This window comes from Cinclus cinclus, unplaced genomic scaffold (assembly GCF_963662255.1).
Source record: "Cinclus cinclus unplaced genomic scaffold, bCinCin1.1 SCAFFOLD_68, whole genome shotgun sequence".
Classification (NCBI taxonomy): Eukaryota; Metazoa; Chordata; class Aves; order Passeriformes; family Cinclidae; genus Cinclus; species Cinclus cinclus.
This window is the reverse complement of record NW_026912071.1, coordinates 263962-277417: the sequence shown is the minus strand read 5'-3', so window position 1 is coordinate 277417 and position 13456 is coordinate 263962. Positions and strand designations below refer to the sequence as shown.

General features: G+C 56.2%; 1 protein-coding gene across 1 annotated transcript; it reads right to left on the bottom strand.

Annotated features, from left to right (window-relative positions):
- Nucleotides 1–223: 223 nt before the first annotated feature.
- Nucleotides 224–4120, bottom strand: LOC134057154 (zinc finger protein 239-like). Its single transcript, XM_062514184.1, has 3 exons — nt 3660–4120; nt 3165–3305; nt 224–2978 (listed from the first exon to the last, which is right to left on the bottom strand). Exons 2-3 carry the CDS (start codon nt 3244–3246, stop codon nt 2062–2064), a joined length of 999 nt encoding a protein of 332 aa, XP_062370168.1. The 5' UTR covers nt 3247–3305; nt 3660–4120; the 3' UTR covers nt 224–2061.
- Between the last annotated feature and the right edge of the window lie 9336 nt (nt 4121–13456).

The window sequence follows — 13456 nt, the reverse complement described above, 5'->3', positions numbered from 1 at the left end:
CCAAGCGAGTGAAGCCCCTCTGGTATGGGGGGCGGTGGTCCAAATATAAGTATGGGGAGGCCTGGCAGATTGACTACATCACACTGCCTCAGACACGCCAAGGCAAGCGTTACGTGCTGACCATGGTAGAAGCCACCACTGGATGGTTGGAGACCTACCCTGTGCCTCATGCCACTGCCCGCAACACCATCCTGGGCCTGGAAAAACAAGTCCTTTGGAGACATGGTACCCCTGAGAGAATTGAGTCAGACAATGGGACTCATTTCAAAAACAGCCTCATAAGCACCTGGGCCAGAGAACACGGCATCGAGTGGGTGTACCACATTCCTTATCACGCACCAGCGGCTGGGAAAGTGGAACGGTGCAATGGGCTGCTTAAAACCACCTTGAAGGCACTGAGTGGGGGGACTTTCAAGAACTGGGAGATTAATCTACCAAAGGCCACATGGTTAGTGAACACCCGAGGTTCCACTAATCGAGCAGGCCCTGCCCAGTCTGAGCCCTTGAGAACACCAGATGGGGACAAGGTTCCAGTGGTGCATATGAGAGGTATGCTAGGAAAAACTGTTTGGGTGAACCCTGCCTCCAGCAAAGACAATCCAATTCGGGGGGTGGTTTTTGCTCAAGGGCCAGGGTGTACCTGGTGGATCATGCAAAGGGATGGAAAGACCAGATGCATACCCCAAGGAGACATTGTTTTAGGGTGAACTACCTACAATACTGTGCCTGTATCTGTAACTGTATGGATGTCTATAATTTGAAGGTTTTTAATTTGATTTGGCATGATGGTAGGGGAAAATTCGGGGTGGATAATGTTGAGGGTTAGTTCTTTCTTTTTTTTTTTTCCCTCTGTGGAATTTTCCCCATTGTCATGCTAAGATACCTGTTGACTGGGCCCTGGTGACAAGGGGGAGGGGACGGGAGGGAAGAAGCAAGCCCCGCGAGATTCAAACAGCCAGAAGAGGAAGAGGAAGGCTGGGCCTCGGCCCATTTCTCCCGCGGAGTTCGGACGAGAAGGACGATCGCCGTCTGTGTCCCATCCCAGCGTCGGGAAACCACCATCGGACCCTGCCCGGCTGTCTTCTCGCTGTGAACTACCACCATCCAGCACTCTACTGAGCACCGGGACCGACACCGTGAGCGGAGAGCTCTCTCTCCATCTCTCTCTCCCCCTGGGACAGCTCTGCCATCACCCCCAGCCCTCCTGCAGCTCTGCGGGAGCCGCCCGCCCCCAGCACCGGGAACTGCAGCTCAGGGAAAAGGTGCCTGCAGCCAAAAAACACTGGGACTGAGTTACTGTTCTGTTTGTGGGTAATTTCATAGCTGTTGTTGTTCTTGTTTGTCTTGTTAAATATACTAGTAAAGAACTGTTATTCCTACCCCCATATCTTTGCCTGAGAGCTCTCTTAATTCCGAAATTATAATAATCGGAAGAATCATATTTTCTTTCAGTCCAAGGGGAAGCTTCTGCTTTCCTTGGCAAACACCTGTCCTTCAAACCAGGACACCCCAGTTACAGGGCTTTCAAAGGAATGAACAGAAACCTTTTTGTTTCAAGGCCAAAACAAAAGAATTTATGTGTCCCTGCTGGCAAAGCATCCACATGCTTGGCTGGGTGGGAAGAACCCTTTTTGAAGGGGTTTCCACCCCACCATCTCCAAAATTGTGGGGTTTGCCCCAATATGTTCCCATTTGGCTGTGGAAGATGCCCATGAGCCAGAAAGGATTAAAATGATGGATTTCTATTGGAGAAGACCTCCAAGGCCATTCAGTGTTGCTTGATGCCACCAGAAGATGCAAAGAGTGAGATTTTTCTCGGGTCAGAAGTCGACAAACGTGCTCTTCACAATGGATTTCTGATGTTGATCTGTGGATATGTCCAGGTGCTCAAGGGAAGCCAGGAGGATGAAGAGCCGCCCAGCCAGGTGTCTTCCTAACATGGATCACCGGGGCTCTGCCCACCAGGGGTCACTCGGCATCATCCAGCACAGATCCTGCCATGGAGAATGGAGCTGGAGCAGCACATGAAGCTCTTCCTGCACTTGATTTGCAGGGCTTCCCTTAGTGGTGCCTCCATTGGTGTTTGGTCAGGTGAGAGCTCTGTGAAAAGCTCTTCCCACACTCAGAACACTCATAGGGCCTCTCCCCAGTGTGGATGCGCCGGTGGGTGACGAGGTTGGAGTTGTGCCTGAAGCCCTTCCTGTAGTCGGGGCAGCAGAAGGGCCTCTCCTCTATGTGAATGCGCTGGTGCAGGAGGAGACTGGAGCTGGTCAGAAACCTCTTGCTGCATTTATCACACTCATAGGGCTGTTCCCCTGTGTGGATCCTTTGGTGGACAATCAGTTCAGAGCTTGTCCTGAAGCACTTCCCACACTGCCCACACTCATAGGGCATCTCCCCAGTGTGGATGCGCCTGTGGGAGACAAGGCGGGAGTTGTATTTGAAGCCCTTCCCACAGTCAGGGCAGCGGAAGGGCCTCTCTTCTGTGTGAATCCGCTGATGCATGACGAGATTGGAGCTGGTCTGAAACCTCTTCCTGCGTATGTCACATTCATAGGGCCTCTCCCCAGTGTGGATCATCTGGTGGCGGATCAGTTTGAATCTCGTACTGAAGCTCTTTCCACACTCCCCACACTCATAGGGCCGTTCCCCCATGTGGATTCTCCAGTGCCAGATCAGGGAGGATCTCTTGCTGAAGCTCTTCCCACAATTTGAACACTTGTGGGGCTTATCCGCATCATGAAGATGCTCATGGAACCCCAGCTCTGAGCTCTGGCTGCAGCTCTGTCCGGTTCTTTGGCCCTGGTTCTCCTCCTCGGATACCCAAGAACTGTGTTTGCAGCCCATCCTCATGTGGGATCTCCCGGGCTTTTCCTCCTCGCTGGTTTCCTGTGCAATGGAGCTGCTCCAAACAGCCTCTTCCACAAGGTTCTGCTGCAGGGATTTGTCCTCCCTGGTCTCCATCCTCAGCTCCTTGTCTAGAGGGGGAAAGACAAGGAGAAGATGGGATTTGCCTCTGTTCCAGAGGGAGGGGGAAGGAGATCCCCCCAGCACGTCCCTGGCAGGACGGCGTCGGCAGCGGGGCTGTCCTGCAGCCGGGGGCCGTGCTGGGCTGGGAGATGGAGCAGGACAGAGGGTGAAAGGGGCAGGGACTTCCTCCTCACCTGCCTGGGGCTCCGGGGGCATGTTCTTCTTCCTCACGGCCTCATCCTCCATCGGGCCAAGGTTTAGGAATGGGAAATCCATTTTTGGGGGAAAAGAAGGGTTGAGCGCGTTGGGTTTATGTTCCTGCGGGCCAAGTTCAGCTGGACAAGCCAGTGCCCCTTTCAGCCTCAGAGAGCCTGGGGCTGCTTATCACCAACCTCCCACACCCCTCCAGGCTGCCGGGGGTCCCCCGGCTCCGGGATCGCCCCTCTGCGCTCTCCCCGCTCCGGGGTTCCCGTATTCCCCCACGGCTCTCCCGGATATCCCCAGAACCGATCTCGCCCCCTCTCCGCCAGAACGAGCGATAGCAATGTGGGACCCGCCAAGATCCCTCCCGGGGCATTTCCGGCTGAGCTTCGGGGTCCTGCAAGATCCAAACATCTCCTGCCCCACAAAGAAACCTCCAGGAGACCTCCCCACGATGGATTTGGGGCGAGCTCCCCCTCCCAGCTCACCTGCGGCTTCCGGGGGGAGGGGTGATGCCGGGGAAGTCGGGGAAGCTGCGGCCTAGAGCGGGCGAGCGAGTGAGCCGCTCGGTTCTGCTGCTGCTCTTCCTTCCACTACTCTTCTTCCTTCCGCTCCTCCTCCCCCAGCCCGGCCCGGCCCGGTGCCGACGCGCAAAAGCAGCCGCGCTCCGCCCTGGGGGATTGCAAAGCGGTTGCGCCCCGCGCGGCACTGGGAAGTGATACTGGGAGCACTGGTAACGATCCTGACAGCACCTAGAAGCAACTGGGAGCGCTCTCCCTGCCAGTACCGCTCTTACTGGGAGCACTGGGAGGGAACTGGGAGCAAACTGCGCCTAGACCCGGCTACAGCCGGTGGTGGGCGGTGTCGGAGCAGAGGGCGTGGTTATGCAAATCTAGGAGCGATCGCGCGCTGTGATTGGTGTGCGGAAGCAGCGCGGGGTTCTCCCTGGTCACGTGAGGGCGGGAGCGGTGGGCAGAGCGATGGCGGCGGCGTGCGGTGAGAGGGAACGGGAATGGGAGCGGGAGCGGGAACGGGAGTGGGAACGGGGACTGGAATGGGGACTGGAATGGGGACAGGGACCGAGAATGGAAACAGGGAATGGGGACAGGGACCGGGAATACAGGACCGGGAATGGGGACAGGGACTGGGATAGGGACAGCCCCGTGTCATGCCCTGGGGACCGAGGAGGGGACAGGGACAGGGGAGGAGCCAGGGACTGGGCTGTCGCACCGTGACCTTGCTGAACTGGGAGCTCGCGTGTCTCATTTTCGGGGCTCCTGCCCCCCACCTCCCCCCCCCCCCCCCCCCCCCTCCCCCCGGGGTTCCTCTCGTCGTGTTCTGGGGGGGAAGCAGTCAGCACCCACAGTACCCCTCCAGTAGCTCCCAGTATCCCCAGTAACCTCAGTGCTGCCAGACCAGTATGGGGGCTTAAGATAGATCCTGGTTTGGTGTCCAGTTCCAGTGCCCAGCCCCAGACCCGGTGTCCATTGTCTAGTCCCAATCCCCACCACGTTTCCAGCTGCTGTGTCATGATGCCAGGCATTGTCCCAGGTGGCTTCCAGCCCCAGTGCCAGTCCCAGTTCCCAGGGCCATGATGCCAAGATTGGGCTTGGTGTAGGGCCCTGGGCATGACTGGGGCACAGCGTGAAGGGTTTCATGGGACATGGGACTAAAGACATGAAACATGGGACATGGGGCATATAGGACATGACACAGGGTGCAGGGTGTGGTATAGGACACAGGACATGACCTTGAGCATGGCACAGGACACGGAACAGGACACAGGGACAGGGGACATGATTTTGGAGCATGGTACCTGCCCCAGCCCGTGATGCATGAGTTCCTGTGCCCACATGTGCCCCACACGTCACCTGCCACCCCCCCTGCGGCACCACCATGTTCTCACCGGTGTCCCTCCTGCCTGCTGGGTACAGTTTGGTGGCCTCGGATGTGGCCTTCCCAGTGTGGGTCCTGCTCTGCCACAAGCCCTGGGGACATCATCCCTGCCCAGTGGCACCAGGTGTCTATCCATCGGCGATAACTGGGACAAGTCCCACACGGTGGCATCAGGTGGCACCTGTGCCACTGGCAGCAGAGATGTCTACAAGGGGGTAACTGAAGGGACAGAACAGGGTGCAGGTGCTCACAGTGTCCCTGTCATCCACAGGGGGTGGTGATCAGGGGTGTCAGGATGAGGTGGTCATAGAGGTGCCACCAGGGGTGTGGTGATACCAAGGCACACATGGCCATGGAAGTGCCGCCGCAGGTGCTGGAATGCCCGTGGAGATGCCACCACGAGCACGGCAGTGCCAGGGGACACATTAGTCTATGGTGTGGCAATGCTGGTGGGCATGGCAGTGACAGGCCAGGCGTGGGGCCAGGCTGGGGTGGCTCCGTGCCCACCCCATGGGTGGCCCTGCTGGTTGCAAGCCGTTTTGGTTGGTGTCTGTGCCAGTGCCTGGCCCGGTGCTACCGTTAATGCCAGCCCTGGCACAGGGACATGCACAGGTGTGGGAGTGACAAGGGGGACTGGGCACCCCGAGGGCTGTGCCAGGCCAGCACCTCCCACCCCATGCCTTTGTCCTCAAGAAGGTGGCACACGGACACCGAAAGGGGTTAGAAGAGTTGGGGACACAGTGGTCATCTGGGGACATGAAGGACCTCAGCCTATGGAGGTGATTTGGGACACTGGTGTGATTTGAGGACGCTGAGGTGCCCCAGTGCTATCCCCAGCACTGTTTCCCTGTCCCCACAGTACCTGGCTGTCCTCAACAAGACCCTGGGCCACTACCCCTATGCTGGCACTGCAGGTGTCACCAGAGATGGCACCAGGCACAGCACTTCTTCCGCACAGGGGACATTGACCCTGGTAATGACACCTTCGACATTGCCTCCAGCGTCATCACTGGTGGGGACACTTGGGGTTTGGGTTTTAGAGTTAGGGTTGGGATTTGAGATTTGGGATACTCTAAAGGCATTTGGGATGGTCCCAAGAGGTTTAGGAGTAGGGTTTTGGTTTGGGGTTTGGGGTTTGGGTTTGAGGTGCAAGGTTTGGGATGGTCCTGGAGTATATGTGATTCAGGATTTGGGAAGTCCCAGGGTTTCTGGGCTCTCAGCATTCCCTGACCCCAGTCCCAAGCCCACAGAGTGCCTGGGGGTGTACCCTGGAGACCCCCAGCTGCTGGTGCTGGATTGCACTGACAGCAATTTCACCCTCCAATTCCACAGGTAAATCCCACAAGTCCCACCCAGGGAAGTTTCCCATCCCTAAAATCCAAGTGTTGGATTTGCGACCCCTTTTTCCGAATTCCTGTGTGGGATTATGGGATGAAATTTTCCCTTTCCCAGGGTAATTTTTGGGGATTTTGTGGCCAAGTTTTCCCTTTCCTGATGTTTTCTGGGGGATTTTGGTGCAGAATTTTTCCTTTTCTAGAATGTTTTTTTTTTTTTTGTTATTTTGGGAACTCCTGAGGTTTTTGGGGATTTCAGGTGGAATTTTCCATTAGCATTGGATTTTTTGAGATTTTGGGGTGGAAATTTTCCTTTTTTTTTTTTTAGGATTTTGGGGTGGAATTTTAATTTCTGGGGGATTTTTGGGGTCAAATTTTTCCTTTTCCAGGTTTTTTTTTGAACTTGGGGAACTCACAGGGTTTTTTGGGGATTTATGGGCAGATTTGTTCTCTTTTTTGGGGATTTTTTGCGGCGGAGTTTTCCCTTTTGCATTGGTTTCTTTGGGATTTTGAGGTGGATTTTTTCCTATTTTATTTTTTAGTGATTTTGAGGCCTCTTGTAGTGTTTTTTGTCCCCTCAGGCTGATCAGTGTCATCATGGAGTTCCAGCTCAAGGCCATCAACATCCAAACGCTACTAAAACAGAAAATCCCCGACTGCTACACCTTCAGTGATATTGTGAGTGTCCGCAAGTGTCCCAGTGTCCCCTGAGTGTCCTTCTGGTATCTTCTCATGTCCCTTTTGTGTGCCTTATGTCTCTCCTGGTGTCTCACTCATGTCCTTCTGTCCCACATCTATCCATCTGTCCCCTGGCTGTTCCCCAGTACCTCTGCGGACCCTGGGGAGCAGCCAGTGAGTGCTATGACAGTGATGGTGATGGTGACAGTGACAGTGCTAAGGACAGTGACAGTGACAATAACAGTGACAAATGGCAGTGGCACTGACAGTGATGGTGACAATGACAGTGAAATGCCAATGACAGTGCAACCCAGTGTCCCCACATCACGTTTGACAACTCTGTCCATAGCAGGTGAGTGCAGATCCACCTGGACACCCATCCAGGAGTGCCACCACCCCTTGCTGCCCAGCAAAAGGGACAGTGGGGTACAGTGGATGATGGGAGACAGGGGGACACAGTGACAGGGTAACAGGTGCCATGTCCCCCTCGTGCTCCGGACACCGGCAGGACTGGACGCATTTCTGTTGCGCCCCAACCACACTTCCCCATAAAACCTGCTCCCCTCACACCTTGGGGACACCCCTGACCCCCCCCCCCCTTTGTCACCCTGGGGTGCCCCTCAGTCAGGGGGGTCTTGGTCATGCTGCAGGACCCTCTCTCTGTGCAATCCCCGAGGTGGCACCTGCGCTTTTTGTCACCGCCATCTGCCAATTTGTTACCAGCACCCCAAAGAAGGGGGCGGCCCACATGTTACAGGAGGAGGTGGTGAAAACATTTCTGGGGTCACTCCCAGCCATTTCCATCTCCCCACATCCCCCTGAAGATGCTGCTCCACCCTGCACCCCCTCCCCCCCGCCCCCACCACAGCATCCCCTGAGGGGACCTTGGGGACTGTCCCCATGTCCCCCCCCAGTCCCCATGGTACCTCCGCTGCTCCACCTGTGCTTGGCCCCCGTTCGTGTGGCGACCTCCCCATGTGAACGGGCAGGAGTTTCAGTCACATCCTCACCTCCTTCTCGTCTTCCTCCTGCTGAGGAGGTGATGTTGCTTCTGCTGGGGACTCGCCAGTGACACCAGAGGGACACCACAGGTCACCCCTCGAGGGGCCTGGGGTTGCAGTGGCTCCTGGAGTCGCCCCAGTGTGACAGCTGGGGGGCCTGAGATGCTGCAGTGACAATTTGGGGGGTGGGTGCTCGTTTTGGGGTCTCCAGGGTGAGTCTCAAAGTCTCCTCCCATCACCTCATCCCGTGCCTCAGTTTCCCCCTCACTCTGCAGGGAGCATCCAGAATTGATGTTCTGGAATTGGGTTTGTTTTGGGGGGTTTTGGGGTTGGGGCTACTGGGATGGGCTGGTGGGCCAGTTAGGTGATACACACCCAAGGTGTGTATCAAGGCTGGTGGTTATCTGGGCTCGGAGCTGCCTAGGCTGGGGGGCTGCAGGGCCAAGAGCTATCCAGACAAGTGTCAAGCTGGGATCCATGACTCAGGTGTCCATCAAGTGTCCACCAGTGTCCAATCTCTCCTGCCCCCATCCATCCCAGACTCCCTGGCCAGGGCTGCTTCTCACTGCAGAGTGGACAAGCCCCTGGTCAGTCCCAAGATGACCCCAAACCCCCTCCCACCAACCTCACCAGGCCACCCACCCTGAGCTCTGGTGCCATCGGCATCCCCTGGCAGCCGGTCCAGCTCTGAATCTCTTGGAAGAGGAAATCCACAGTCCCAGGCCGGGGACTCAAGGGTATCCAGGATGGTGAGCACTGAGTCCATGTGGCATAGGGGGACAGTTGGGGACACAGCTGGGGAGATGTCTGTGGGGAAGGGAGTTGGGGTGTAGGGGAGTGAGGGGCGCCTAAAAGGTGCGGAGGGGGTTGGAAGGGAGGGATGCACCCAAAAATGTGCCAAAGTGAAGGCGAGGGTGCATAAAATTGGGGTAAAGGATGGAAAGAATCCAAACAAGCACAGAAAAGACTCAAAATAGGGGGCACTGAACCCAAAAAAGGGGAAAAGGACTGAAAATGGAGGGGAGAAGGACCTAAAATCAGAGGACAAGGATGTCATGGGGTGTTACAGTGTTTTCCTACCTGTGCCAGGGTGAGTGCAGATGCTCCGTGCCAGAAGCAGCCATGGGGACATCCTGAGGGACATGGGCACACATTGAGGGACACAGGGACACTACAGGATGGGTCCCCTCAGACAGCCCAGGACCTCATGGTTTTTGGCCCCACTGGGGGCAGGGGACACATGGAAGGCGAGAGGAAGATATGGTAGGGAATTTGGACATACAGAGGGGAAAGGACATGATGCCACCAGGACAGATAGCAGGGGGACAATGTCACCAGGACACCCCTGGTGACATGTAGCATGGGGCCACATGACACTGTGGGTGGCACTGACCCTTGTGCTGTACCTTGGGCCATTGGGGTCCTCTGAGCGTGGAGTCCCTAGGACGCCCTGGTGACTGTCACTCACCTCCGGGCCACTTGTCAACAGCCGAACAAGTTCCACCTCCTGCCCTGCTGGGTGATGACATCTGGCTGGTGCACTGTGGTGGTGATAGTGGGGATGTGGTGGCAGTACCTGCATTGGACAGCACTTCGCAATGTCCCCATCCATGTTCCTCACATCCTCATCCATCTCCCCCCATGGCCCCACCCATGTCTTAGTTCCTTGTCGTTATTTTTAACCCCAGTTACAGGGCTTTCAAAGGAATGAACAGAAACCTTTTTGTTTCAAGGCCAAAACAAAAGAATTTATGTGTCCCTGCTGGCAAAGCATCCACATGCTTGGCTGGGTGGGAAGAACCCTTTTTGAAGGGGTTTCCACCCCACCATCTCCAAAATTGTGGGGTTTGCCCCAGTATGTTCCCATTTAGCTGTGGAAGATGCCCATGAGCCAGAAAGGATTAAAATGATGGATTTCTATTGGAGAAGACCTCCAAGGCCATTCAGTGTTGCTTGATACCACCAGAAGATGCAAAGAGTGAGATTTTTCTCGGGTCAGAAGTCGACAAACGTGCTCTTCACAATGGATTTCTGATGTTGATCTGTGGATATGTCCAGGTGCCCATGGGGAGCCAGGAGGATGTGGAGCCACCCAGCCAGGTGTCTTCCTAACATAGATCACGGGCACCATGGACCAGCAATGCTCTGCCCACTGGGGGCCACAGGAACATCCAGCACAGATCCTGCCACGGGGGATGGAGCTGGAGCAGCACATGAAGCTCTTCCTGCACTTGATTTGCAGGGCTTCCCTTAGTGGTGCCTTCATTGGTGTAGGGTAAAGTGAGAGCTTCTGGAACAGGACTTCACACATTTGGGACACTCGTAGGGCCTCGTCCTAGTATATATGCGCTGGTGGGTGACGACAGTGGAGTTTTGGTTGAAGCCATTCCCATTGTTGGGTCAGTGGAAGGGCCTCTCCTCTGAATCTGCTGATGCCTGAGGAGACTGGAGCTAGTCTTAAATGTCTTCCTGCATTCCTCACAATCGGCACGCCTCTGCTTTGTGTGGCTCATCTGGTGGGCAGTCAGGTCAGAGCTTGTCTTGAAGCCCTTCCCACACTCCCCACACTCATAGGGCTGTTCCCTCATGTGGATTCTCCAGTGTTGGATCAGGTAGGATCACTTGCTGAAGCTCTTCCCACATTCTGAGCACTTGTGGGGCTTCTCCCCATCATGAAGCTGCTCATGGACTCTCAGCTCTAAGCTCCAGCAGCATCTCTGGCCACCTCCCTGGCCCGGAGTGGGTCTTTCTGCTTTGGATCACCGTGATCTGCATTTGTAACCCCTCATGAGGGATCTCTGGGGCTTTTCCTCCTCCTTGGATTCCTGCACCATGGAGCTGGTTTAAAATGCCTTTTCCATAAGGTTCAGCTGTGGGGATTTGTCCTCCCTGGTCTCCATCCTCAGCTCCTTGTCTGGGGGAGGAAGGACAAGGAGAGGATGGGATTTGCCTCTGTTCCAGAGGGAGGGGGAAGGAGATCCCCCCAGCATGTCCCCGGCAGGACGGTGTCGGCAGCGGGGTTGTCCTGCAGCCGGGGGCCGTGCTGGGCTGGGAGATGGAGCAGGACAGAGGGGGAAGGGGGCAGGGACTTCCCCCTCACCTGCATAGGGCTTCTGGGCCATCTTCCTCACGGCCTCCTCCTCCATCTGACCATGATTTGGGAATGGGAAATCCTGGTTTTGGGGAAAAACAAGGGCTGAGCACATTGGTTTTGATGTTCCTGCGGGCCAAGGGTAGCTGGAGATGTCATCACCCCTTTCAACCTCAGAGAGCCTGGGGCTGCTCATCACCAACCTCTTGCACTCCTCCAGGCTGCCGGGGGTTCCCTGGCTCTGGGAATGCCCCTCTGCGCTCTCCCCTCTCCGGGGCTCCCGCATTCCCCCACGGCTCTCCTGGGGATCCCCAAACCCCATACTGGCCCTCTGCCCACCAGTACTGGGTGATCACCACGTGGGACCTGCCAAGATCCCTCCCGGGGCATTTCCGGCTGAGCTTCGGGGTCCTTCAAGATCCAAACGTACCCTGGCCCCTCAAAAAGAAAACCTTCCAGAGACGCCCCCGCTGGTTTTGGGGCGAGGTTCCCCTTCCTGCTCACCTGTGGGTTCCGGGGGGGCAGGGCGATGCTGCCAGAGTTGGGGGAACTGCAGCCTGAGCGGGCGGGCGGGGGAGCCGAGTGGTTCTGCTGCTGCTCTTTCTCTTGCAGCTCCTCTTCCTCATGTTCCTGACTTTCCCCTTCTTGTTCTTCCCGCTCCTCTTTCCTTCCTCCCCCTCCTCCGCTCCCAGCCCGGCCCAGGTCGGTGCCGACACTGAAAAGCAGCCGTGCTCTGCCCTGGGGGGTTCCAAAGTGGCCGTGCCCTGCACAGTGCTGGAACCAATACTGGGAGCACTCGAAGCGATCCTGAGAGAACCCGGAAGGAATTGGGAGCGCTTTCCGTGCTAGGACCGCTCTTACTGGGAGCACTGGGACGGAACTGGGAATAAACAGCGCCCGGACGCGGCTTCAGCCGGCGGTGGGCGGGGTCAGGACCGAAAGCGTGGTTATGCAAATCCAGGAGCGATCGCGCGCTGTGATTGGTGGGCGGAAGCAGCGCGGGGTTCTCCCTGGTCACGTGTGGGCCGCGGGGGGGCCGGAGCGATGGCGGCGGGGCCTGGTGAGAGGGAACAGGGAATGGGGACAGGGAATGGGAACGGGAACCAGGAACAGAAACAAGAATACAGGACTGGGACGGGGAATACAGGACACGAACTGGGAATGGAAATGTGGGAACAGGACAGGGAATACAGATACAGCAACTGGAGAGAGAATATGGGATAGGGATTAGAAAGATGGGACCGGGATTAGAAATAGGGCTGGGAATGGAAATACGGAAATGGGACAGGAAATATGGAAATGGAAATGCGGGACCAGCATGAGGACTGGGAATATGAGAACGGGAACAGGACAGGGAATATGGGACCGGGATTATGAGAATGACAACCAGACAGAGAATACGGGACAGGGAATGAGACCAAGAGTGGGATCCAGACTGGGATGGGAGCAGGGTGGGACCAGGAGCGAGGTAACATGAGAATGAGCAGGGGGCAAGGAGAATGACAGCGAGGAGAGGGGGATCCAGGACAGGAGAAACCCAAAACTGGTACAGGGGATATGTGGACAGTTCCTGGGCAGGGGATCCTTGATCAACTGCCCCAGAACCTCTGCCAGAGTTTCCCAAAGCAATTAGAACTGCTCAGCCTAGAATATCCAAGACCCTGAGCGACCCCCAAATCCCTCCCAGGAACCCTCAACCCTCTTGAACACAGCACCCCCCACATCCCCTGGAAGATCCCCCCCCATGTTGCCATCGTTGTCTTAGCTCAACATCTTCACCCTGGGTTTGGGTATTTTGAAAGAACAATGAGAAATGCAAAGAAAATTAAGGCAGGAGGATGTGGAGCCCTCAGCCAGGTGTCTCCCCCACATGCGTTGTAGAGGAGACAAATCCCTCTGCAGATATACAAGGGACTGCAAGGTCCCTTGTTCCCATGAGGCCTTGCAGTGTCACAGGGGTCTCCTTGGTGATGCAGTGTCACAATGGACCCTTGGTTCTGTGGGGACTCACAATGGCAGAATGGTCTCCTTGGTTCCACGAGGCCCTGCAGAGCCCCTTGATTCAACGTGGCCTCAAAGTGTCATCATGGTCTCCAGAATTCCATGAGGCCCTGCTGTGTCACAGTGGATCTTTGGTTCCATGGGGTCCGCACTGTTCCATGAATCCTTAGTTCCATGGGGCCCTGCAGTGTCACCATGGACTCCTTAATTCAATGGTGTCACACAGTGACACAATCACCCCTTAGCACAACAAGACCCCAGAGTGTCACAATGGTTCCTTGCTT

Coding starts and splice junctions, on each gene's coding strand:
- LOC134057154 (XM_062514184.1), bottom strand. CDS start 3,246: ATGGATTTCCCATTCCTAAACCTTGGCCCGATGGAGGATGAGGCCGTG. Junction 2,979..3,164: donor GCCCCCGGAGCCCCAGGCAG/GTGAGGAGGAAG, acceptor TTCCCCCTCTAG/ACAAGGAGCTGAGGATGGAG.